At 33.4% G+C, this 24431-nt stretch overlaps 2 protein-coding genes across 3 annotated transcripts; both read left to right on the top strand.

The window, feature by feature from the left end:
- Positions 1-11437: 11437 nt before the first annotated feature.
- Positions 11438-14036, top strand: LOC111412751. The gene is made up of 7 exons (XM_023043668.1): positions 11438-11615; positions 11659-11729; positions 11868-11906; positions 12018-12323; positions 12432-13046; positions 13176-13662; positions 13858-14036. The coding sequence occupies exons 1-7, from the start codon at positions 11438-11440 to the stop codon at positions 14034-14036; spliced, it is 1875 nt and encodes a 624-aa protein (XP_022899436.1).
- Positions 14037-17305: 3269 nt separating this feature from the next.
- LOC111412443 (protein trichome birefringence-like 13) lies at positions 17306-23296 on the top strand. 2 transcript variants are annotated; one of them, XM_023043378.1, is made up of 7 exons: positions 17306-17796; positions 18888-19065; positions 19945-20085; positions 20734-20854; positions 21111-21245; positions 21579-21830; positions 22626-23296. In XM_023043378.1, exons 1-7 carry the CDS (start codon positions 17388-17390, stop codon positions 22704-22706), a joined length of 1317 nt encoding a protein of 438 aa, XP_022899146.1. In that variant the 5' UTR covers positions 17306-17387; the 3' UTR covers positions 22707-23296. The 2 variants fall into 2 exon arrangements, with proteins under 2 accessions (XP_022899146.1, XP_022899145.1); XM_023043377.1 differs by having other exon boundaries at positions 22623-23296.
- Positions 23297-24431: the final 1135 nt, after the last annotated feature.

The raw sequence follows: 24431 nt of genomic DNA, 5'->3' as shown, positions 1-24431 counted from the left end.
TGTTTACGTATTTCAGTTATGTCTACTACGAATAAATATATATTTAATTAGATAAGAATTGGATATATTAAAAAATAAATCTTATCCAATTTCTTTATCTAACTTTTATTCGCTCTTATATGTGAATTTGGTATGAATCTGAGAGCGTATGTGACCCGATATTGATTTTAATATTTGGAAACAAAGAAAAGAAAAGATGACTTTTATTGAGTGAATCCAAGAAAATTGTGTTATTTAAATAATTTGAATAATACTTATAAGTTACGTAACTTCGAGACATAACATCTTTCTTAATCAAATAATTGGTTTTCATGTAGATTTAGTAAAATATGTGCACGAAAAGGAATTTAATTTTGAAGGAATCTGATTCCCATTCTTGATTTTTGAACATCGAATGTTTCAATAGTGAGTGATTCTTTTTTTATTGATAGGTTGATTTTATGCTAAGATTCTTGTTTATGAAAACGTTTTTGGCTGGATTATTCTCCAAGGAATAGGATCGGCCGAACCAAGTTAGTGGTAATATTCGAGAAAAAGAATTTAATTTTTTGGTCCTATTCTTCTAATTTACAATTTCAAATGTTTTTTCTTTTCTTTCTTTCCTCATTTTTTTTTTTTGGTTCCATTTTAAAAAGTTAACCTATTATACTATGCCCTTGTTTAGTAGGATTAAATCTTGATTTTAATTTAAGTTAAAGAGAATAATTAATTTTAAAGCCCTTGTTTAGTAGGATTAAATCTTTATTTTAATTTAAGTTAAAGAGAATAATTAATTTTAACCTCGTATTTCATGAAATCTATAATTTCTTTAATCATACATTTAATCAATTTTTATCAAAATTTACTAAAAATCTGATTTTTAATTACAACAAACTAAAAGCAAATTTAAAAGTAAAGCAATCATTGCTTAATCTATTATTTAAAATAGTAAATTGTAAAATAAATATAATATGTTACTCTCTCCATTCCATATGCATTTTTTGAGCCGGAATGAATACATGTAGCCCATGTTTGATTTTGTGAAAAAAATAGCTTTTTAGTGATTTTTATAAAGTTATTTAAATAAGTGATTGAAAATTTTATGAAAGTTGTGAAATTTTTGAAGGGTGTAGCTCAAACTAATTCTTGATTTTGATTTAAATTTTATATAATTTTCGAGCTGCATCAAATGGAGCATAATATCAACCCAACTCTTTTGTTATTTTTTCATTAATTTAATCTTCCTGAAATTGATAGAAATGCTTGAGCATAAACGGGTAGTTGAAAACTTGTTTTGTTAGAACATGATATTATATTTGGTAAATATCTTCTATGGTTCACCGAATAATCGTCATTATCTTATCATTACATAAAATATTTGGCTCGAATACACATTAAATCAGAGGGTATATGTATATATATATATATATAGGGGCGGACCCAGACAACTTGGGTTAGGGGGGCAAAAATAAAATTTATGGGGTATCTTCTAATAAAAAAAACTAAGGAAAAAAAAAAGAAAAAAAAAAGCTAAGCAATAATTCCCCCCCCCCTTATACCACGTTCGTTTATTCCTTCCCCCAACCTCTAAAGTCCACGCATTATATAAATATCCATACATGAACTTCGATGACTATTGTTATATCACGTTCGTTTTTTCCTTCCCCCTAACATTTCAAGCTCACGCATTATATAAATAAACATGCATGAATTTCGGGGACTATTATTATACCACGTTCATCACAGGAGCCCAAATACGCCACGTGGCAAGTGAAACCATAGGCACTTCGCACCCTTTATCGATCGAACCCATGGGATAATGAAATGAATGGATGAACTCCTTGATCGAACCCACCCCCATCTGAACCAACACCATGGAACCGATGGAGGTGAATCGTCCCACAGGAGCCCAGGAAAAAGAAACAAGATTAGTAGGGAGGTTGATTGACAGAAGATCTCCTAAATCAGCTCTCGTGACACGACTAATTTGACTACTCCCTGACACTGCAGCACCGCCAACTTGTTTGGTTGAATCTATGGTCGCAAGCTATGAATTCTGAAAGGCAAGCTGATGTTACCATTCAAGTCTTATGATTGATTGATTCCCACAATGGGAGATTGTGCCCACATGGATGAGGCCACGCGTCTTCTCATCTGACGGTCCTCACCTACTATCACATACTATAAAAGCTCACACTTATTTTCATTGAGAGGGAATGCAAGTTTAAACTTTGATACTATAATTTTGCTCTTTACATTTTCTTTACTCCCGAATCTGACCCCCTTTATTTTATATTGGAGGCTCACGTTATAAGCTCTCCCAAAGTCACATACTTCTTCCTCAACTGACTTGACCATCGGAGTATGCGCGACCGGCTTCACCCCCATTAGAAAAGGCCACGTGTGTCTAACGGTTTGTCCTAATGTGCAGGAAAAAGGCTTGTTCAAACGTGAGAAGGTCTTGAAATCTGTTGACCACCTGGAGGTACACTTTTTGAGGTCAACAAGAAACATGCAACATATAAATACAATTTATTCTGAATTAAAAGAGAAAGAAAAATCAAAATTAGCGAATATGAATTATATTATTCGCTATTTAAGTAGGTCAACCTGAGTGTTGATCGATTTGAATTCAACACAGATTTAATTCAAATATATGATAGTAAATCAGATTTTGGTTCGATTGGGACAATTTTGTATAATAAATTAAATGTTCTTTGGAGCATTTAAGGATAGGTTCAATAAAATTAAATAATTTAGTACATTTTCTTAAGCTAGTTTAGGTTTATTGCCATAGAAATTCTTAATGGGAAATTAAGGTAAAATACCCGACTTTGTTAAATGATTCGAGAAAATACCGGGGAGAAAAAGTTACTTAAAATTGCACGTGAAGAAAATTGTCAGTTAAGATTTTATCGGATATTTAAAGCATATTATTTTTTAGCAATATTATAGCAAAATTCTAGCAATCATCTTTCTAATTACCATTTCAGAAATTTGGAATCGATAATCCAAAGCAGGAGTGTGGCCGTATATTTTTCGTGCTGATCAACGATGATTACAATATCGGGTAAGCCTGTCATATATTTAATCCCGCCCAGATATGTTTGCGGGCGAGATAATTGTCTTAGCTCGCTTACTACCTTCTGGTCTCATCCAGCGTCTACAGTGGAGAATTATAACAAGAACCCTGGCGGTACCAAAACTGACGCTAAGACTTTCCGGGATAGTATTAGGATCTCCTTGTCCTCGGTTGTGTTCCAAGCTGCTTTCACTCTGCTAAGAGATATGGGGTATAATAGTTGCAATTTATAGTAACTTCGATCACTAAAAACCCTGAGAATATATAAAATGGGATTAAAAAAAAATAAAATTGAGCTAATACACGTCTTTGAGCTCAACAATCAAATCGAATGGCTAAATGGGTTTATTATGAAGGATTTTGATGTAATACGCCTAACTTGTTCAGTAAATTAGCTTTCTAATTTTTACCAATTATTTATGATAAAAAAAAGAAAAAATTTAAGATTTGAGCAAAAATAATGAATAAAATTGTATATCGTACACATCGAGCTCGGCAATCAAATTGAACGGTTCAATGGATCTTTCCGACAATATAATTGTAATAATGAATGATTTTGATGAAACTGTTGCGAGAATCGCCTAAATTTGAAGTAGCAAACCTAGTTTTCAAACACAGTAGACTGAAATTTGAATTGTCGGAATTTATTTTTCATAAAATGAAACAGAAGAACCTAAAAGAGAATCAATCATATGTTCTGTGGAACGCCGTTCTTGTCAAGGTTGGATATCTTTTTTCAACCTACTCAAATTCAATTTATTTGGACCTCTTAGATGTTATAATCAAGGAGCAACGAGTCATGAAAAGTATATCAAATATATACTGTCTCCACGTTGGATCAAAAACACGTCAGAATGATTAAAAAAAAAAAAAACTACTAATTCATAGATGTATTTGGACCCCTATATTCAAGTTGTTTTCTGTTAATTTTCCTTTAAATTATGGTCGGTACATACTAAAATATAAATTAAAAATAAGTAAATTACATAAATTAGATATGGACCCAGTATTTGTCAATGGAGTTACAAAGACTTGTCGTATATTTACACGTCACACTTTTCAAATTAGTTGAACATCCTTCAAAAGCTATTATATTAGAGGGTAAGTTTCTACACTTGTGAAATATGTTTGTACATAACAACTCAAGTTTATCGAACTCTCATTTACGTAGAGGTATTGGGTGGGACATTTTCTATTTAAAGATTACGAAATATCTATAAGTCGACCAAAAGAAAATACGATAGAACTAATAAAATGTGAAGTCAAAGAAAGTAATAGTCCAATTGCAAATCAACAGACACGAGATAACACATATATGTTTGCAAAGGATAAAAATAGACATCGATTGTTTAACTTTATCTGATTCAATTATAGTTAAGACATCTAGAATGTAGTTAATTGCATTTTGTTCTTCTAACTCGATTATAGCGAGGACCATTAGACTAAGGTATAAACAAATATTCTACCGAAACACTCATTTGATATTTCCTTTGTCGGCGTCTAACCTTAAGCGCAACGATCAATCCACTTCAAAAGTAATTAAAAATAAATTGAAAATAAATTAAAAAATAGTTTAGTCCATGTTTCATTTAGATAAAAATAAATTTCGTTTATGTATTTTAGGTCTCGTTTGGTACTCATTTACTAAAAATGATAATAAAAAATATAGATGTTATGGGACCTATACAAGAGATAGAAAATTAAATATGGTAGCTTAATATGATAAATAACGATTATATTTTTTATTTTTATGGTAAAAGAATGAGAATCAAATAGGGGCTTAGCAATAGTGAGTTTTTAAATAGTAAACTTTTGGCGAATTTATATGAATAATTAAAATGTAGGGAAAAAGTTGTGTTAATAATATTTTATTGTTAGAATGTTGCGCGATTAGAAAATGGTGGTTATGAAAAAGGAAAAAGAAAAAGGAAGTTTTGAAAAATTAGTTGTATACATGGGTTTAATGTTGGGAGATTTTTCTATTTGACCTATCACTATTCTTTTTTGTTGAAAAGTCTATAATGAAATGATTCTTTTTATATTTCAACATATATCCTAATTTTTTAAACATTTTATCTTCTACTTTGAATATTTGAATATAAATCCATTCTATGATCTAATAAATAAAAATAATCTGCAACATATATTTCATATTTTCTTATTAAAATGCTATATTCTTCAAAAAGTAAATTTATATTTTCTAATTGAGTGATAATATTCTTTATTTTTTCTAACATTTTTTTCTAATAGATTAACTAATCCTTTAATTGTATATCCTGGTATTTATTCATAATCATCAATTAATCCCTACGATTCTTTAAGATCTTAAAAAATTTTATTCTAATTTTTGTAAAAGTTTAATAGTTTTATCTTAGGTTTGATCCGGACTTTTATTCTTAGAACCGAGTGACCTTTAAACTCTGAATCTGTAAACTGCTTCTTTCAACGGTGTCCTGTCTTCATGCAATTGTTACTATTTCAACTATTTGCTCTCACTGTATCAATTTCTAAAGAATAAAATTCTAGACTTATGTTAAAGAAAAACTTTTATTTTTGTTAAAATAAGAAGAAAACTTTTTATCAGATCTTTTAAGAATCTATAGGAATAAAGATTTAGAAACTCATATTTATAACAAAATATTGGAGTTTTATTTCTATCAGAATTTATATAAGACTTCTATTTGTTACAAAGAGATTTTCAGAAAAATTGATTTTTCAAACTGAGAATGATTTTTTGAGTGACTATTGTTTACAACTCGAGATTTCAAAATAAGATGATCTCCCTCTATGACAATGTCTCTATTTATACAAGTTTATGAGACTCTATTACATCATTGAGTATATCAGCAAGGCACACTTGCCTCTCTATTATTTTTCTCCTTGAGCCTACATCTTCATATGTTGTTTCAACTTTTTATCCAAAGAGAATTTTTTTTCTATTAATGCTCTTTATTTTCAATGTCTTCACATACAGCTGTATTATTTTTCTCTATACACCTTTGTCAAAGGTGGTCTATTATTGTCATCTTCCTTCATTTTTTCACATGCAGTTGGGACATTTCCTTAGCTGTCAGGATTCTTTTATAGTGGTAGGACATCCTGAAAATTAATGTATATCGAATCTTGTAATATAGGTTTTTAAAATTTCTAATTTTTCATATCCTCCATTGGATACCAACATCCAATTTTCATATTGGCACAAGCATGAGAATGTTTTATCAAACAAATTTTTGGCAATATTGTAAATTGTTTTAATTCCAAGTGCTCTTCTATGTCTGATCTATGATTTTGTCACTATCGAAACTTTTTCTATTATTTTTTGTAACGTCAATGTGGAAATTGACTGCAACATATCCAATTGAGATTATGTGTTCAACCGGATAATAAACAACTCCATCATATTCTGGAGTTATTGAATAGAATTTCAAATATATTTTCATTCCCTTGACAAATTTGGATACTTCTTTAATGAATATGTTATCAAACTTCGAAATTTCAATCAAATCTTTTCCTGAATATATCAAATCTATGAATCCATAGTCTTCCATAATTTTTATAAATGAAGGGTCTCCTCCTTCCATGACTGTTATTCCGAGATAAACATTATTCCCAGAGAAATGAAATATGAATCACTCATTTTTATTTCATAAGCAATTTTGACTATTTCGACATATTTTTCTTCTTTTGGATCTAAAGGGATTATATCTTCTTGATCTATGATGCTGATTGCTTTGGTATCTCTTTTATTCTGTTATTTCAAATTTATTTTTTGTTATACAAAATTCATATTCTTCTGAAATTAAGCTTATTTGTTTATTTGATTCTATTATTTTACTAATATCTTTACATTCTTTATAAACTTCAATATATAGTTTATTGGAAAAAAAATATTCTCATAATTAGAATTAGTAAATGTATATAAAGCTCTAAATTCTATAGTCATAATTTGATCACCTGGTTGCATGATACCATCTCTATGAAGTTTAAAATGTAGTTTTAAAACTTCATTAAAATTTCTATCTTTTAATGATACATAATATTTTAGATAACATGTAAACATAACTTTTTGATATGCTAAATTTCCTTCTGTTGTTTCTAAATGTCTATTTTTTAAATTTATTATTCTTCTATCATGTAAAGTTATAGTTAAAGGTGAATTTATCCCTTGTCTAAATAGTGATTTAAACATTATTTGTATTTCTACTAAATAAACATATTGGATTTTTTCACTTTATTTTTTACTAATATTTGTTAATAGTTCTTCAAATGTATTTTTTGTTAAAAGATTTAATTTATGTTGTCCATAAGTTGTCTTTACATCTATAGTTTTTTCTACTTTATGATATTCATTTATTACTATTCTTTCTCTTTTCTAAATTCTATCAAAGACTTCCCATTTTTCTATTTTTAAGTTTAAAGATAATTTTTGTAATTTTCTAAACTTGTTATTATCAAAAGTGACTTTTAATCCACATCATTCTATTCCTTCATATTCTTGTAAATTTAAGTTATTACTTTCTATTTCATCAATTTCTTTATTCAGATCCTGATTCATCCTCTGTTTCACTTATATATACTTATTGATTATAGTATTCTTCAATATCTGATATTTCATTTAATTTATCTTTTATTTATAAGTATTCTTTTTGTAATATTCTAACTTTCTTTTTATCACAATCAGGACTTATATGAACAAATTCTCCACAATTCCAACATTTACATTTGGTTTTATTTTTCTTTTTATTATTCTGTTGATTATATGAGTTATTTTTTCTTTTATAATATCTTCTTCTAAGTTTTATATAATTTTTATTAAAATTTCTAAAATTTTTAAACTTTTTATTTTTATATTTTATTTTATTAATTATTCTTTTATGATTACATCCCCATTGCACAAGGGTTTTCATATCTTCACAACATATTTTAGTTAATTTTCTTGATTTTTTCATTAATTGTTTTTGTTGACATATATATGCAAGCCTTTCAAATAAAATTTTTATTCTTGAACCTAAAATTCTAGGTATTACAATATTATCTCTAACATATTTTTCAAATTTTATTTTAAAATATATTCCCCATGAACTTGGTAACTTATTATAGTACATGTTTTGATATACTTCTTAATTTTCATTACTATAAAATTGAACATAATAATAATTTTTAAATTCACAAGTATATCTTTAATTTTACGCATATCACATATTGTTAAATTTATTAATTTTATTCTAGCATTATCTTTTTCTCTTATTGATTCCTCTTCAGCATTTTTTACCCAATTTTCTCCTAAAAATTCATCCGAAATATATTCTATTAATTTTTTTATACCTTGTCTATCTATCTTGATTATTTCTGTTTGTACATTTCTTTTTATTAATATTTTTGTATCGTTGTGTATTCCTTCCCACCCATTTCTAACATTTCCTTCAAAGGATGCTATTAAAAATCTATTATTCTTTCAGTATTTTCCCATGTGTCGTCTTTATTATATAAAAAGAATAATATCATTGAATCTGTCCAAGTTAATAAGGTTTTTTTAGTATCTATTTTACAATTTAAATATAGTTTTGTTCCTCCATGATTAATTGGTTTATCATAATTATTATTTAATTCAAACATATCTTTATATTTGTTTCCTTTAGGTGGTTGTCTATCTCTTATTTTATCATAAAATTGCCTATATGATTTATTATATATAGGTGCATAACTTTCATCTGTATCATATAATTCCTGTTTAGAGATTCTTGTTGGATTATGTCCTCCTCCAGTATTTATTAAAATTTAGTATTCACTTATATCAGTTAAACTTAATTGATCAAAATTTTCTATCAGCAAATCTAATTCTTCATTCATTTTTATCTTCTTTTTCTTCTACTTTTAATTTTCCTAATGATTTTTCTCTAGATTTTTCTTTTTTTCTAATATTTTTGGTAATATATTCTTTCTAAATTTATCATCCATACTTCCTGTTTTTATTACTATATTCTCTTTTTCTATATGTTTCTTTCCTATTCGAGTAATTTCTTTTTCTATACGTTTTTTTTATTATATATTTTCTTATCTTTATCTTTATTATTTTCTTTTAATTCTCTAATTTCAATTTTTAATATATTTATATCGTTTCTTTTTTTTTACTTCATTTCTTAAATTTTGTACATCATTTATCAATATTTTTATTAATGACTTTAATTCTTCCATATATTTACTTATTGACATATTAATTTTTTCTTATTTCTAACTCATAAGTTAATTTGCATCTTTTATCTTCCTTTTTATCTATTATTTTTCCAAATCTTCTCTCAACTGTATATGGATTTACTAATTCTTCTTTTACTACAATAAAATAATTGCTTTCAAGTCTTAATTTTTCACATCTTAATTTTATTAATTGTTTATTATTTGATATTGTCATTCCTTCTGATATTAACATTATATTTTATATTTCCTCTTGTATTTTTTCCATTTTTATAAGTAATTTATTTAATTTTAAATGTGTATTATTACTTGTACTCATACTTTTCTTTATAATATAAATTATTTTCTTCATCTTCATATATATTAATAACTTTTTCATATGTATATATATCTTTTGTTTTTTCTATTATTAATTTTTCTAATATTTGTTCCTTTATTTCTTTAGGCAGTTCTTTAATTATTGTTAGTATCATTATTTTTAATCTAGTATGAATAGGTTTTAAAAATATATAACTTCCTTTTTCTTCTTCTAAACGTCAATAATTATCTATTTTTCTTATTTTAATGTCTATGATCTCTATGACTCTGATACCAATAAAAGGGGTGCTACTTAGAGCTAACAAAAAAATCAAATTAAAAATATTAATCAAATAAAAACTATCAAATTTCAACTAGTATTTAAATTTAAGGACTAAAATAGAGGATTTTTATATTAAAGTGTCTTACTATGTAATATCTTAATAGAGGGCATTTTTGGTATGTATTTTGGAAAAGTGACACTTTTCTAAAAGCTATTTCTATGTATTTCCAGGGTTTAATGACAGGAGCTCCACCGACAGTTGAAACCTAGTTCGACGTTGGTAAAAAACATTCCGACACAATAAGGGAAATTTGTCCCGTCTTCCCAATTCAGGCACAACGCGGCAACGCCTCTGCCGACTCTCGTTTTTCCACTGAAAATTGAAATTATCTACAGTAATCTGGCTCACTAATTATAGTTAATTATTTTTGTCGTCATTTTTCGTCATTGAAAAAAACCGATTTTCCTCACTCTCTGAAAGCGAAATAACTATTTATCCAACTAAATCTTAGCGCCTTTTCTTCTTGTTCCTTTGAGCTCTATATCCATACTCAATTTCAAGCTCCTCATACACAACATTTCCGAGTTTTCTATTTCAGGTAACTTTCTTTTAGTCTGATTGATTTAATACATTGATTTTTCTCTTAAGATTTTGTGATACTTATTTGATTTGGAAGTAATGCAGTGAATTTTCGGCTATGTAAAACTGAAATGTTTTGAGGAAGTTAGTTGAAGAATTCGTGGTTTTACTGCTGCATGAGAGATCTATGAAACTTCAGCAGTTAAACGCTACAGAATTAGCTAGCATGTTGAAGACGGTTAGGACGGAGACACTTTAACAATGGTGTTTTAAATGAAATAAGAAGGGGAATTCACCTATGTATCAAAATCTGTTTTCCATTAACTTATTATGCTTACTAATTGCTATGTAAATCTTTCGGGACTCACTATGTAGGCCCGGCGTTGATGATATGTAAATTTGTATGCCAATGTTACTTCACATATGTCTAAACAGGCCCTTTATTGCTTCAGAATGAAATGTCTTTATTGTCTATTACAACCACTCCCAGGTGTCAAGGATTGCAGCGTTACTTAGCCCCTTGACACTATCGCAGCCGCAGTTTACCGCGGCCGCACATTGTAAATATTACTTCAAGTTTGAGTTGTAATTTTCTTTTCATTGTAATAGTTATTTCAGTTGTAAAATAGCTCTGATATTGGTAAATGTTTAGTATGATACCTCGTCTTTTAAACGTCTACTACTGTCACTTAGATTTTTGTTCAGAATGCTATTATAGGGGGTATTAGTCATTCAAAAATCTTTCAAGCTCACTGGTGTCTGCCCCCTGCACCAGCATTTGTAATTTTCTACTTTCATCAATTGTAATGTTCAGTTTTCATCAATCAATATTTAATTTACTTTCAATGTATTCAAATTCTCTATTGTAAGCTTTCTACAAAATTGCAATCAAATTTTTTTTCGTCCCGACGCGACCGAGAAAAGGTGGAAGGTAGTCTAGCGAAGCAGACTACTGCCGCACTGTGTCCCTTTCTGTACCAAGAAGAAAGGCACCCCGTGAAAGTTGGTATCAGAGTTGCGGCTCATGACCCTCGATAAGAAAGCTATGGATCCAATTACATCCCACACCACTGAAGTGGTAGAGCCTCAAAAGAAGGGTACTACGAAACAGCGCGCGGATGCGCTCGATGAGACAACTATTAGGTTGTGCTATGCTATGGAAGATCTCGAGGAAAAAGTAGAGATGGCCAAATCTGAGATTCGTGGATTACACATCCGATTGGATGAAAGTCAAAGCTTGCGCAGCAATGACTGAAGCTGCTGCAATCATTCTTGATCTGCAGGATGAAATGGAAGCGTTGAGAGCTCAATTGCGGGTACTCTAACGTGCGGTGGGCAATGGGCAAGCTCCCATACCCGAGTATGCTCCTAGACTCAGAATTCCTGAACCGTGTACCTACGGAGGGGCACGTGATGCAAAAGAAGTCGAAAACTTCTTGTTTGATATGGAACAGTACTTTCTAGCAGCTTTGATCGAAGACGAAGCTAGAAAGGTAACCATAGCTACCATGTATCTGGGTGGAGATGCAAAACTATGGTGGCGAACCAAATATGCTGACATTCAGGCCCATATGATTTGAATTGATTCTTGGGATCTCCTCAAGGAAGCGATTAGATCGCAGTTTTTCCCAGTAAATGTCAAGTATCAGGCTCGACGAACACTTCGAGACCTGAAACACACGAGCTCTATCAGGGAGTATGTGAAATCCTTCTCAAGGCATATGCTGAATATTCGAGCTATGTCGGAAAAGAATAAGCTCTTCACCTTTATGGGAGGGTTGAAACCGTGGACACGCACAGAACTTCAAAGAGAGAAGGTTACTGATTTGAGCACGGCCATGGGAGCCTCTAAATGCTTGAGCGACTACCAAACAGAATCTAAAAAAGATCGACCTTCGGGGAGTAATCAAGCAATTGGAGGTGGTAACAGATCTTACAGACCCAGCTCGAACCCAAATGGGGGAAAGCGTTACTCTTAGAATAGAGAAGGAGCCTATCAAAGCACCCGTGACTTTTAGGGAAACTATCATAATAGCCGTCAAGGAAATTTTAACGGCAGCAACAGTAACAACTGGAACAAAGGAAAAGCAACGGAGGGTCGAACTGATGCCACTCCTAAATTGAAGTGCTTTTTATGTGATGGACCTCATCGGGTGTCGGAGTGTCCTCAAAAGCGGATGGTGAATGCATATTGTCAGTTAGCAAGTGGCGGGTCAAGTTCAAAGCAAGAGGCCTCGCAGGCTAATTGTCATAATGAGACTGACTCTGAAGAGGATGAGGACGTAGTTGGGGCATTTTCACATCGGTGCAACACACTGTCGTATCGGGTTGCTGAAAAGGATGATGTCCCATTGAAAGAGATAAAGATGGAAGAAGCGAAGGCTCGAATTTATAGGGCCAAAGGCTTAATGTACATTGATGTAAAAATCAATGGGAAGCCAATCAGGGCTATCGCAGGTACTGGTGCTACCCACAACTACCTTGCATGTACCGAAGTAGAGCGGCTCGGACTTGTTCTAGAAAAGGGTAGTGGAAAAGTCAAAGCAATCAACTCCACTGCTCAACCAATAGCTGGAGTGGCGAAATCGATGTTGATTAAAGTAGGTCCTTTCGAGGGAAGGACAAATTTATCTGTAGTTCAGATGGATGATTTCAAGCTTATTCTAGGATTGGAATTTCTTCGGGATACTAAGACAGCAGTGTTGCCATATTCCGATTTGTTAATGATGATGGGTAATAAGCCGTGTGTCATCCCTTCACAGGTTGGGAGGATGGGCGAGAAGAGTATCTCAGTCATGCAATTTAGTAAGGGTTTCAAGAGAAATGAACCCTTTTTTTTGTGCACTCTTCGATTAGAGGAGATCAAAGAAGCAAATGGTCCTATTCCAAAACCAGTTAAAAGGCTTATTCGGGAATTTGAGGATATTATGCCGGAAGAATTACCGAAGAAATTACCACCAAGAAGGACGATTGATCATGAGATTGAACTTATTCCAGGTGCCAAACCTCTCGCCAGGGCACCATACCGTATGTCTCAGCTTGAGCTTGAAGAGCTTAGGAAGCAATTGGGGAAAATGTTGGAGAGTGGAATCATTGTGCTTGCGAAGTCGCTATACGAAGCTCCTGTATTGTTTCAGAAAAAGGCCAATGGTTCTTTTAGAATATGCTGCGACTATCGAACCTTGAACAAGATTACTGTAAAGAATAGCTATCATATCCCACTAGTTGCGGATTGCTTCGATCGACTGAGTCAGGCGAAGTATTACACAAAAATTGATCTTAGGTTTGGATACTGACAAGTTCGGATCAAGGAGGGAGACGAAGCAAAAACTACGGTGGTAACCAGATATGGAGCCTTTGAATTTAAAGTGATGCCTTTTGGTTTGACAAACGCTCCAGCAACATTTTGTACTATGATGAATCAGGTACTTCATGGGTTCTTAGATGATTTTGTCGTGGTGTACTTGGATGACATAGTACTCTACAGCGAGACATTGGAGGAACATGTCCAGCATGTGAGGCAAGTTTTTAATCGGCTACGAGAGAATGAACTTTATGCTAAGCCGTCTAAATGCTCATTTGTTCAGACATCTATCAGTTTCTTGGGTCACATCATTGAATAAGGTAAAATCCGCATGGATTCGAAGAAGATTATAGCGATCAAAGATTGACAACCATAAAAAATCGTACATGATGTACGTTCATTTCTTGGGTTATGCAATTACTATCGAAAATTTGTGAAAGGCTACTCAGAAATTGCACTGCCACTTACTGAATTGACAAAGAAGGATAAGGATTGGGATTGGTCATCCCAATGCCAAGCTGCTTTTGAAAGGTTGAAGAAGTCCATGTGGACGAACTCGGTTTTAGCCTTACCGGATATGGCTAAACCATTCGAAATTCATACAGATACTTCAGATTTTGCCCTTAGTGGAGTCTTCATGCAAGAAGGACATCCGGTAGCATATGAGAACCAGAAGCTAAATCAGACAGAACGTCGTTACTCGGCACATGAAAAGGAATTGTTAGCAGTTGTCCATTGTCTCAGAGGATGGCGTCACTATCTCCTTGGGTCTCCATTTATTGTGAAGACAGATAACACTGCAGTTAGTCACTTCATGTCCCAACCAAAACTATCGAGCAAACAGGCTCGTTGGCAGGAATTTCTTTCAGAGTTCAATTTTATGTTAGAGTGTCGTCCAGGCTCTAGTAATCACGTTGCTGATGCTCTTAGTCGACGGGCCGATTTAGCTGCCATCTGCTCTGTAGCTGCTCTTTCAGGGAGTGCAGTCTCCACGAACACTAGAGACCAAATTCGGGCACTTATGGAGAAGGACCCGGCTACCCAATATTTGGTCGACCTCATCAAGCAGGGTAAAACTCGAAAGTTCTGACTCGATGGGGAACTAGTGAAGACAAAGGGAGATCGCCTATATGTTCCTAAGGGTGGAGATCTGAGGAAATCACTAATTACAGAATGCCATGACACAATTTGGGCAGGGCATCCCGAAGAGGAACGCACTTGTGCACTACTGCAACGTGCATACTACTGGCCTCAAATGCGGGACGACATTGCAACATATGTAAAAACTTGTCTTATTTGTCAGCAAGATAAGGCAGATCATCAGAAAAATGCGGGCTTGCTGGAGCCCCTTTCAGTCCCAACCCGGCCATTCAAAAGTGTATCGATGGACTACATTATTGGGTTGCCAAAAGTTGAGGATTTTGGCACTATCATTGTCGTGGTGGACTGTCTATCAAAATATGCAACTTTCATTGCAGCGCCTAAGTTTGTATCTGCGGAAGAGACATCTCAACTCTTCTTCAACATATTGTCAAATACTGGGGGCTGCCTAAGGACATCGTCAATGATCGAGATCCTCGTTTCACCGGCATATTTTGGATTGAGTTGTTCAAACTTCTTGGTTCAATTTTGAGCATGAGTTCTAGTTTTCACCCACAATCTGATGGACAGATGGAGCGCTTCAATTCTATGCTAGAAGAATATCTTCAGCACTTTATCTCTACTTTGCAGAAAACTGGGTAAAACTTTTGGATACGGCCCAAATTTGCTTCAATGCCCAAAAGAGCTCTTCTACCAATAAGAGTCCTTTTGAGATTGTTATTGGCCAGCAACTGCTACTCCCTCATACAGTGGATATCGAACGAAGTACCAAGCCCCTCAAGCAAAGAACTTTTCTCAAAAGTGGAAACGAAATATTGAAATTGCTCGGAGTTATTTTGAGAAAGCTCAAAAACAGTATAAAAAGGCTGCAGACCTAAAGCGCCGTTTCATTGAATTCAATGTTGGAGATCTGGTAATGGTTAAGCTTCCCGATAGAAATGCTTACAAACCAACAAGAGGGAAGGACTCAAGATTGTCGCCAAAATACACCGGACCATTACCCATCGTGAAGAGGATTGGAAGAGTTGCATACAAAGTTGAACTCCCTTCATGGTGTAAAATCCACAAGGTCTTTCATGTTAGTGTGTTGAAGCCATACTTTGTAAATAAGGAGGACGCATCTAGAAATGAGCCAAAGCGACCTGTGTTTGAACTGAAGAAAGCTGGAAAGAAGGTTGCTGAAACTATTCTTGACCATCGAATTACTCGAGCTTCTAGAAAAGATCATCAGGAGTACTTGGTCAAATGGATGGGATGCAATAGCGAGGAGAATACTTGGGAAAGAGAAAAAGATCTCGGAGCCTTCAAACCATTAATTGAAGCATATCATGCATTGATGGCACCGAGGACGTCGCCAAAACAAATGGGGGAGAATGTCAAGGACTGCAGCTTTACTTAGCCACTGACACTATCGCAGCCGCAGTTTGCCCAACTTCAGCCGCACATTGTAAATATTACTTCAAGTTTGAGTTGTAATTTTCTTTTCATTGTAATAGTTATTTCAGTTGTAAAATAGCTCTGATATTGGTAAATGTTTAGTATGATACCTCGTCTTCTAAACGTCTACTACTGTCACTTAGATTTTTGTTCAGAATGCTATTATAGGGGGTATTAGTCATTCAAAAATCTTTCAAGCTCACTGATGTCTGCCCCTGCACCAGCATTTGTAATTTTCTGCTTTCATCAATTGTAATGTTCAGTTTTCATCAATCAATGTTTAATTTACTTTCAATGTATTCAAATTCTCTATTGTAAGCTTTCTACAAAATTGCAATCAAATTTTCTGTCGTCCCGACGCGACTGAGAAAAGGCGGAAGGTAGTCTAGCGGAGCAGACTACTGCCGCACGGTATCCCTTTCTGTACTAAGAAGAAAGGCACCCCGTGAAACCAGGTCTTGCCGGGTCATTATAACTGGACAACAATGTCTAGAAGGCCAAATATTGCTCGTTGCTTTGCGGACAATGGAAGCCTCCCTTTGGCGGGTTCGTTACATCCTAAATCACGGCCTTCTCCTTTATTTTCAGAAAAAAAAAGATTGACCCAAATCCTGAAGACCTCCACCGCCCGGCCCTTAGAGCATCGTGAAGGAGGTAAATCGCAGGATGTGCCCTAACAGGTCAGGGAACAAGAGCTTGCTTGTATACTGATGCCCACAAAGAATCTAATTCGATATCTCAGAAATCGTATCCTTACACTGCGGCTACCAGCAAAGTTGAGATTACCTCACTCATATCCTTTGCACCACTGGGATATGTCTTGGAGGGCACCATCTCCTTTATTTTCAATAGGACTTGTGGTTGTAGTAAATCTCTGAACATTTTTGTTTTTGCTTTTGTCAGTATTTTGAAAAAAATTTGAATTTACACGTAAAATTATTTTATTGGGGGAATATATAATTGAAAATGAGATTTTTATTTTAAAAATAAAAATTTTAGAGAATAAAGTTATTTTTTTTAATTATCTATTTAAGCCGATCCCCGCTGTCCACCGCCACTGGCCTGATCCAATCCCCCAGCTCTGAAGCACCAGAGCGCAACAGTGGGCTGGGTTCGCTCCGCTGCAGCCGCCATGGCCACAAGAGATCATTACTCAAGGAAACCACCTACCTCAGCCACTACACTGTCCACTTCTCGCCTCATTCTTGCTCTCCTCTGCCTCGCGTCTCTCTTCATCTGTTTCTCTCTCTTCAAATCCGACAACGTGCAATCTCCAGTGCTAAATCGCTCGGCGATGTCGAAGAATATTAACTATAAAAAGTGTAACTACACGGATGGTCGTTGGATCTACGATCTGACGGTTAGATCTCCGCCGCGATACGACCACACCTGCAAGGAGATTTACAAAGGGTGGAACTGCCTTGGCAGTAACAAGTCTAACGCCCTTGATATTGTCAAATGGCGCTGGAAACCTGATGGCTGTGATCTACCGCAGTTCGATCCTCTTAAATTTCTTCAAGACTTCAGAGACACCAATATTGGTAAATACTTGCACACTGCATTGCTGTAAATTTGTTTCCCGGTATATTTTCAGCTTATATACTGACGGAATCTGTTACTTGAAAATTTAAAATTTGAAGGAAAAATTATATTTGTACATCTTGGACATAGTGATGCACCAAAATGAGAGTAAATTATAATATTGCTACTTGTGTATTTTAATCTTAATTATGGAAATGTGGAAATTGAGCTCTCTTTGGGTTCTTGAAAAAAATACAGAAACAAAAAAGCTTAATTTTCCGTGTTAATCAGCTAGGAATCATTATTTGAAATCACAGGAAAAAATAATATATATTTATGAAGGCTGAAGCTCTGGTTTATCCCAATAAATATGGAAATAGAGAGATTTTTTTGTTAGTGTTCCATATGATTTTGGTATTTAGAAATAAGACGGCCATAGCAGTTTCGGCCTTTCTGAAGCTAGATACCGACCGTAGGAGCATGTTTTGGAACAAAATGCGGCATATGGAATCTGTACGTGTTAGTTGCTCTGGCTTTCTCTGTCTGCGAAGAACTGATATGGTGCAATGGAACCCTGTGGAATTACTTCATCATTGAAATCAAACCAAAGTATCTGATGATTTCACTAGATTTGTCATTCGAGTATAAAAAAGTTTGGGGTATTAATAATATTTAGGCTATGTTTGATCTCCATTATTTGTGAAAATGTGTATTGTCATTTTATTTTTTATCTATTATTATTATTTTTTTTTTTTTTGGGGGAAATGTGTGGTTAAAAAGTAGAAAAAAGTTTGGGTTTATGTGCGACATTATTTTATTGGGAGAATGTGTGATTGGAAATGAGTTTGGAGGAAAAAAATGAGTTTTAAAATAATGGGGCTCAAATGGGGTTACTTAATCCTGGATTCAGGGATTTTTTTGAATTTTTTTTTCTTTGGAGAAGACAATAACAGATGGTAAAATAGATGCAGTTACAAGCTTTTAGAACAACTGTCTTTTGATTCTTCTTGTAATATAATACATGTACAGGATTCAGATTTTAGAGAATATGCTTCTGTTTTACTATTTTTACAGTGCTACCTATAGACCTTATGGATCTTTAACAGTGCAGGATTTGTTGGGGACTCTTTGAACAGGAACATGTTTGTTTCACTTTTTTGTACTTTGAAAAGAGTGTCCAGCGAGGTGAAAAAGTGGCGTCCTGTTGGAGCTGACCGTGGCTTTACTTTTATTAGATACAACTTGACAATGGCATATCATCGAACAAATCTTCTGGCTCGTTATGGTAGGTAAGGTTAGTCTAATACTTGTCATTTGAGTTTTGAAGAAGAAGAGTGCATTCTAATAAAGTGGTCAACTATGTGCTTTGATGTAATTACATGTTTGTAACGTTTGTTTATTGTGTAATTTCACTACTCAATTCATCCTGCAAATATGGTGGTGGCATTTGGCAGAATTTATCCTGGCATATCCCTATTACAGATATTATTTATTGCATGCAGTAGTTTTTTATTGAATTGATGGCTCATTAGGGTACTTGTTAGATGCTGATTATTACATACAAAAATCTTTTGGCTGTTGTGCTCATTTTGCTTCTTGCTTTTATAGTTTTATTCATCCTTTAAATTTGTTGAATCTATTTTATTACTAAACTTTTAGGCTTTTAGGCTTCATTGGCCCTTGGCCTTCAGGAGGAACAACAAAGGGAAATGTATTCAAAATCAATTTACCTTACCCTTTTCAACAGCCAAATAGTATCTAAATCTGAAAATTCGTGAAATTCAGTTGTACTTGGTCATCTTTAAGAAATAAGGCCAGATTATGTTGATTGTATATTACTTACTCCTGTTTCTCCTGTGCGTGTAATAAGTCACGGAATCTTTGGCCCTTGATTATGAATTCGATTAATATATACTTTAGATGGGTAACTTTGTTTACATTTATTAAAAAATTTGAATGACAGTTGAATTATTTTCTATTCTGAGGATGCTATAAGTTTTATGTTAATAAATACTTAGAACAGTGATGAGTTATGTTCAATTAGGAATACCAGAATCAAAGATGTGTTATTCTGTCATTACAGATGGAGTAGCAAGATTTTATTAATTTTTTTCATTACGATTATTTATCTTTCTATTGAACTTCTTTGTGTTTATAATATATTGTAGGTGGACAGCTAGCAACAATGCTGGTGTGCTGGAATCACTAGGTTATAAGGAGGGTTACAGAGTAGATGTTGATATACCTGAAGGAACATGGGCAGAAGCTCCAAATTTCCATGATATTCTTATCTTCAACACAGGGCATTGGTAATTTTACTTTCGTCTGTGGACTTCTGTCATGTAGGCTGCTGTTGATTTTAGGATGCTACCTTCTATAGCTTTGTGGAAGTGAAATGGACCCTAGCAAGGATGGTAGTCAATTTTTTCTTGTTGCTCACAGTAGAATGCACCTGTTTGCTGAGATTCTCTTAGAATCTCTTAAAGCTGAAGAATCTTGTTTGGATTTTTGCACATTTGTCCTTTTCGCATGGCAGCATAATTGTGCTCCGGTGTTCTTTGGAAAATTGTATTGAAGAGTTATTTAGACTTCCAGAGTTCCAAATAAACCGAGTTGGGCATTGCTTGAACTCTGATTGTTTTGGTTATGTATTAGCTAAAATTAGATCTATGGCTCTGAAGATCCTAACATGAGTGCCTCAAGAAGTTTGCTAAATGATGTCTTTTCTACTCTGCTACAGTGACTTTACGTGCATTTTAGAAAGTGAGGGACCAGCGCGCTACTCAAATTAAATATTATTTACCAAGTGTTTTCCAACTATGGTTGCGATTTCGAAATGAATAACATTCTCATTTTGTTTCTTAGAGTTCCTTTTGATGAACTTTTTGTTGATGTCAATGTAATGTAGACATAGAACGGTTGTTTGCTGAAAATTAGCTTCTCTATTTTGGTTTTAGGTGGTGGGCTCCTTCAAAGTTTGACCCTATAAAATCCCCCATGCTTTTCTTTGAGAAGGGTATACCTGTGATGCCTCCAGCCCCACCTCATGTTGGTCTTGATATGGTATTATCACACATGGTACGGCTCCATTATTATCTCTTGTATTCTCTGTAAGATATGGCATGGCTCATAGCCGGATGATCTATTAAAAATATTAAGTTTGTTTTATATTCAGATTTTGCCAAGACTTGTACTTGTTTAATTTATGTCTCTGATCAGAATAGATGCTCAACAATTTCTTTTGTTCTTATTTCCCTTCTGTTTAGTTACATATCTGCACTTTGGAAAGTTAAAATCCATCTACCTGGCTGTTATGCTATATTTTCCAAACTAGATATCATTTGTGGGGAAAAAGGCTCGACCAGGTGCAATCTTAATTTTTCGAACACAATCTCCAAGACATTTCGAAGGAGGTGACTGGGACCAAGGTGGTTCCTGTTCTCGTTTACAGCCTCTTGCTCCTCAAGAAGTAAGCTCTTATCATGCTGCTTTTTAATTTCATGAATTTTTATGAATGAAAAATAATCCACGTCCACACTGAAGTATTCATGATGGTTTTGTCATTTTTAGCTAACCCTAAAATGTTTTCTTGCAAGTAAATAAGTAAGCTTCAAAATATGACCATAAGGTAGGACTTGCTTTCAAGTAAACAGCTTTTTTTCCTTGGGAGTTCAAAAAATTTAACTCATCCAAGCATGAATGAGAAGTAAAAGGTTTATCTTTTTAAAGCTTAGCCGAACAGGCTCGCTCGCTTTTAGTAACATGTAATTGAATTAGGTTTTATGTTTGGTTCAATTTTCAGGTACAGGAATTTTTCTCTCTGAAAAATAATGGAACGAATATGGAAGCAAGACTCGTGAACCAACACCTGTATAAAGCGCTGAAAGGTTCTGTGTTTCACATATTGGATATAACACGGATGAGTGAATATAGAGCTGATGCCCATCCATCTGCAGCCGGTGGGAAAAAACACGATGACTGCATGCATTGGTGTTTACCTGGACTTACAGATACTTGGAATGACTTGTTTATGTCACATCTAAACGACTTTAAGGTTAGGAACTAAAATGTTTTGTTTGTATTGTGATCTCTTTGATTTTAATAGGATTTTATGTCACCGTCTCTGGATGATTATATGATACACATTACAGAGATAAACGAAAGAGGATAAGTCTTGGTGTACATAAAACATGTACATAGAGGTTTCCACGCGTGGGTTCCATCCCATGTGAGGGGTATGAACAATCTTATGTACCCAAATTATGTACATCAAGCACAGTCCAACTAAAAAACATAGGGCACGGGTAAAAACCCGAAAATTGGGATCTTTAGACAAGCAACCAATTTTCTTTATTTATTTATTTTCTTGGGGTCTTTACACAAATAACCAATTTTTGTTTTTTGTTCCCTTCTTTAGTTTTTACTTAAAAAAAAAATAAAAAATTTAAGGATTAAAGAACATATTCAAGAGGCTCTTTACCTATAAAAAGCATCATTAAATTTAGGAAGTCAAAATTTTTATGCTCTTTATTTTGACTCTTCATTTTGCTTTTCTCAAAAAATATTTATTGATTTATTTTCATGTTTTATTTAAATTAGTTTTTTTTATAGAATTAATCTAGTGGTACATAATGTGGTGTACTTAAGGTTGTACACCCCCTCACACAAGATGTGGGGTCCACCCGAATAAGTGTTTTTTTATTCGAGCGGATCACATATCTCATGTGAGAGAGGTGTGCACGCTTAGGTACACTATTATGTTCCACTAGCGCCATCGTTTTTTATATGTCAATTGTCAACAATACTATATATGGGGCGTTTTCCTCAACAACGTAGCACATAAAAGCAGGTCTTCGAAGGACAACATGGATACTATGATTCAGGAAATAAAGAAATGTCTGGAATTTTGCTGGGATTGACAAGTGGTTAAACTCTGTCAATAGCATTTTAATGCGTTTGAAACAAAAGGTTGATGTTTAAATTTCAATCATGCTCGGTGAGGTGTTATTTTTTACCGGAATGATAGCTAATGGGACATCAAGAAGGGGACACTACACATGAGAAAATGCTATTTGTACATTATCATTAATATAGATTGATGAGGTGGCAATAAATTGAACTAAAATTGTCAAAATCTATTCACCACTCAAAGGGTTATAATGTGATTAATGAAAAAAGTGAGGATTTTTTATTGATTAATTTTTGGTTGGTGAAATTTTGATTTAGTCAAATATTGCCACATCATTTATTGGTAAACAAATCTGTAAGTTGTGATGTATATATAGGGATGAGAAAGTTCTTTGTCCTCGATCTGCCCTACAGTGTTCCACCCAAACGAGGAGCGAAATTCTCGTCCAACAGGTGGGGAAAGGGGACCATATCTTTCAAAATCGATACATGAGTTGTAGGCTTTATTTTGATAAGATCTTGTTGTTCTCATTGGGATATATCTAGATCCTGAAAAATAAGAATAATGATGTGTTTGATGCATATTGAATTGGACCACATAGATGACTTATTCATTACCGCTATATATAAGACTACTTAATCATTGAATAAGTCACCCAAAATTTGAATAATGTAAATTTCATTGCTGGCTCAAACACTTGAGATACCAATAAGTGAAATCTTGATTGGAAAATCGATTTCAGTGATTTAGGAATTGGGGTGAAACGATTTTAGACAATATACTTGCAATAGAAATCGAATGAACTAAAATTAATAGATGAGTCTAGATGTCATCTATTGAAACTCGAGTTTTGTGAGTTCATTTTGGCCCTTTTTTGACTCCAATATAGATGTAGGATTTAATTGGTCTACTATAATAAATCCAAGAAAGATTGTGCAAAATTAAATATTGTCCTAATTCTGAGAATTTAAATCTGCCACTTAAGGGACTTTGTTCAACGATCTAGGGTTTTGCAAATTTCATATTTCCTAAAAGAGGCATTCAAGAGATTATAGCTAAACATCAACAAACACCCAATCAAAAAAAAATAAAATACATTAACAAATTTCTTTTGTCACTGAAGTGTGATCGATTTCACGACAAGAAATTTTTAGTTTGAAATTTTAATGGTGAATGTGTTTCGGATGAGTCCAACTATGGATATCTGCGGACTATTCTTATATTTGATTGGTGCCAAAATAAAAGAGAACCAAAATTAAAATTCTTGTTTAATCAATTTGCATAAGATTAAAAATTTAATACATGCGATTTCATAATGTTATATGGTTTAATTACTCCCCAAAGGATTTTAAAATTATTGTAATATAATTTACATAGTACTAAAACGTCATTTAAAAACTTTATTGAATGCAAATCTTACAAAATATAACTTATGGTCGTGCTTCTAGTTTTTGAGCTAATCTTTCGGGTTAGTCTCAGCAGTCTGCACGGAGGACTTCGAAGAAGTAAGGCAACTAAAGACGAAAGGTAGAAAGGAACTTTTGACCGAACATTTACCACATTGACGACTTCGAGGGGGGAAAAAATGGATTCTTTTAAACAAAAATCTAACACATAATATATTTTTTTAATAAAAATAAGTAGACACAATACTTGAATATATATCATATAATTTGAAATTAATGATAGTCTTATTTAGAAGTTTCAAACTGCTAAAGAGACAAGATGGGTGGTTTTTTTTTTTTT

This window comes from Olea europaea, chromosome 16 (genome assembly GCF_002742605.1).
Source record: "Olea europaea var. sylvestris chromosome 16, O_europaea_v1, whole genome shotgun sequence".
NCBI lineage: Eukaryota > Viridiplantae > Streptophyta > Magnoliopsida > Lamiales > Oleaceae > Olea > Olea europaea.
The sequence above is the reverse complement of the archived record's forward strand: the minus strand, read 5'-3'. Positions and strand labels throughout refer to the sequence as shown.